The 3,724-nt window shown below is 28.6% G+C and overlaps 1 protein-coding gene across 1 annotated transcript; it reads right to left on the bottom strand.

Moving 5' to 3' along the window:
• Positions 1 to 37: 37 nt before the first annotated feature.
• Positions 38 to 1,334, bottom strand: LOC108573655 (DTW domain-containing protein 1-like). Its single transcript, XM_017936132.1, has 4 exons — positions 990 to 1,334; positions 783 to 923; positions 522 to 705; positions 38 to 399 (listed from the first exon to the last, which is right to left on the bottom strand). Exons 1-4 carry the CDS (start codon positions 1,215 to 1,217, stop codon positions 38 to 40), a joined length of 915 nt encoding a protein of 304 aa, XP_017791621.1. The 5' UTR covers positions 1,218 to 1,334.
• Positions 1,335 to 3,724: the final 2,390 nt, after the last annotated feature.

Below are 3,724 nucleotides of genomic sequence, written 5' to 3'. Positions count from 1 at the left end.
AAATACATTTTTTATACAATACTTTATTATCACAGAATTACATTAATGGTCTTTTATATGCCCATAATTTATCATGATCATACATAGTATGAATCTTTTCATACATATATTTAAAAAAATATAAAAGATCATCATATTGACCTCTATATCTTTGATCCATTTCAGGTAACTCATTTACATACTGCTGTGCAATATTATTTGTAGAATTTTCTTCGTTAACTGCTTTTTCTTCAGAGCTTTTAATGCTAGCATATCCTTGAACCATACCAAATGCACATGTATGCAATTCAATTAAAAACTGATGAATTGCTTCAATGGTAGCTAAATACCATCGTGGACTTTCCTTTTGGTGGCGCCAAAATTGTGATATTCTTGATTTTAGAATAACACATTGTAAATCTATGAATTAATAACAGTCATTACTTCAAATACCTTCATTTCAATATTTATATGCCTTTATGTATTTTGAAGATACATACAAAACTAGTTTTATTTATAAATAATGGTATTTTTATATTTACCCCGTAATCTTTGATCCTTATAAATAGCTTTAGTTTGATGCCATGTACTATCAATGAAAATAGCTTTTTTTATAGGAATCATATTTTTTATCCTTTTTGTAATTATTTCATTGTCTTCTATAACCACTTTTGTAAATAATGAATCTACTGTTACACCAGTTTGGCTAGGAAAAATTAAAACAGTCTATCGGATGATATTATTTAGGTCAAATTAGAATTCATAGAACTTAAATTATTAAAATTACACTGTTGTCATTATACCTCTTCTTTGTTTAAAATTTCTGGAAAATCTGGATATGTAAAAATTTTTACATCCTCTGGTGCAAGTATAGCTGCATGAGCTGCAGTACTTTTTCCATCGATTTCACGTGCATGCTTAATGATATCAATTTTGACAGGTAACTGGAAAAAAATGTACTTATTAATATTAGTGTAATTTAAAATGGGTATTAGAAAAATGATTAATACCTTTATTCTTGGAAAATAGTTTTCATTGATTACAGGTAAACAACATGAATAGCAGAAGAATTTTCGTGATTTAAAACAATGATCACATATTTCTCTGCCCTCTACTGTATCTAAAATTTGAGCATTACCAATTTTTAAATGACGAAAAGGCATCTTATCAATTATTTTCTGCTCTTTTTCCATGTTTGAATGTTTCTTAATATTTCTTATTGCTTCACTTTTCGCCATGATTGTAATACCGCGCAAATATCGTTACCTCAACATACAGTACAAGTGCCACTATTAATGACGTTTTACATAACTGTTACAATAATGTAAACTGTTGACAGTTACGTTATTAAATGTGAATTGTGCGTATATTAGTTAATGAAATTAATTTCTGATCATTTACTATGTGCTCCATCTGTTGATCCTATTGTGTATCATTCCAGTTCATTGGGTAACCACTGTTGCTGACAGCGTCTTTTCTGATAATAATCGTCACCAGATGGCATGCCAGTATCGAATCATGCTTAGGTGAACAAATCGTTTTCAAATTAAATTGTCCAGAAATAATTTAATCATTGTCGCAGTACTTATACATGTAAGCTTTGCCACGTTTCATATAATTATTGTAAGTACGTTTTATCAATGTTGCAGTACCTATATTTAAAAAAACACATGTAATAAAAAAGAAATAGTAGCATTTAATATATTGATCAATCTATCGTAATGAATAGATGCAACGAGTCTTGATTAAAGATTAGCAGTTGGCCTTGCAAGTTCAATTCCGAATAGATTTCTATGAAGATAGATTAAGTTGCAATTTATGAATTCTCTAGTTTTATATTTTTATCTTTTAATTAGAACCTTTGATCGCTGCGAGCAATCATACATATATTGACGTCTAACGAGGAGGCAACGCTTCAATTATTGCTTTCATTTTTCAATAATTAGCTGATGAGGAACGTAGGTTACAAGGAAAGGAATGGAATCTGTGTTATCCATGTTCCCTTCTAATTTAGAATTTCTTTCATCCGAACGATTAATTGAATTTTTCTTGAATCTCTCGGTATGCTCTGTTCTGTCGCGATGAAATCACGTAATTACTCGTCCTGCTAGTAATGAAACAGAAAACTTTAAACGAACTGAAATAACCTGTGTCTGTCTCGCAGGCAGACTCTACGTTTCAAACGTAGAATTTTTATAATACATTGATATTTATGTAAGTACTTGTTGATATAAAAAAGAAAAAATAAAGGATAACAGAAAAATACATTTCCCGTGAACAATCCAAATTGATGAAATTATATTAAATCTTGAATTAAATTCTGGAAGTATGTTCTGAAAATTATCAAACGTTAATAAAGTTCTCAAAATGATACCATAGGTTATGGAATAATTTCAGTCATTGTTGCATTTTCTTTCACAGAATTTGTTTAATATTTTCTATAAAAATTTGAGGAATTTATCTGATTTGTATAAAGGAATAATTATTTTAAAAATTGAAATATTAAAATATTGAATAAAAATATTACGTGAGACAAATATAGTGATGCCCGCAAGCGTATTAACATTTTCAGTAATAATAACCTAAAAAAAATTTTCTTAGTACAGTCCTTCAAGCCAAGTTAACAAAATTATTTTGTCACAATATCATTATTCTTTTTCATATACAGGGTGATGGAAACTATATTTCGGAAAGTATGTTGAATTGGAAAATCTGTTTTTAGAGGATTAAAGATGAGATGGAAGGGGACACTAGTGCGTGCAGGTGTCAGTTCGCTGAGTGCAAGCGTTATGGTCATTTCACAGTTAGTTGTATTTATTTAAATGACACAGTATATCTTTTTCTACAGAATGATAGAGCGTAATGAAACGAATTCAACGACCTCATATGTTGCATGGTCAAAGCTTTATACATATAGAGTGAGACATGAAAAATAGAACACAAATTCCTATTCCTAGTATTTAAAAATATAAGAATTCCATATTTATAAAAAGTGAGCCTGATAAACATAATTGTTTTTCAAAGATTTCTTCCGAATTATTAAGGTTAATGGTTTTCTTCACCATTTTTGGTTAGTAAAACCATAAACATTTTTGTATTGTGCATTTTAACCTATATTAAAAGGAAAGGCGCGTGATGTGTTCCTAAATAGATTTTTTAACCTGAAAATGAATTACTCTTATTGTCATTGGAAACTGTAGATTTGAGGAAAGTAAATACTATATTTCATTTAGCCTGTTTCTAAGCATGCGTTATTATTAAGCCGTTGCAAGTTAAACATGAAAGTTTGAAAAAATTAATTTTGCACGTTGAAAGAGTAAAAATTAAAATTATTGTCAGACTGTTTCGCAGCAGACAATTAAATTAAGTTTGGTGTACTCGTAAATAAAAATACGTAGTTTTATTTAAAAAATAAAAGGAACTAACTACATTGTTTTTTCAAAGAAAAAATAAACGGTCGGTAAATTCTTTTTTTGTACTATATTTCGTAATTCATCCTGTACAAAAATACAACGTATTCTATTGGAAACTATGATCGCAAGAGTGGAAATAGCAATAATATTCTTCAACAACACTTTTTAAGCAACAAAAATATACGCGTCAATGTAAAAATATTAATCGGAATCCTTAAACAGTTCTTCTGTTATTTAAACGAATAGCCTAAAGTTTCACTTATCACTTACCACTCATTAAAGTTTTAATTAATATTCCGTCTATTTATAAAAATTTAAATATTAATATTAAT

This window comes from Habropoda laboriosa, unplaced genomic scaffold (genome assembly GCF_001263275.1).
Source record: "Habropoda laboriosa isolate 0110345459 unplaced genomic scaffold, ASM126327v1 scaffold128, whole genome shotgun sequence".
NCBI lineage: Eukaryota > Metazoa > Arthropoda > Insecta > Hymenoptera > Apidae > Habropoda > Habropoda laboriosa.
The sequence above is the reverse complement of the archived record's forward strand: the minus strand, read 5'-3'. Positions and strand labels throughout refer to the sequence as shown.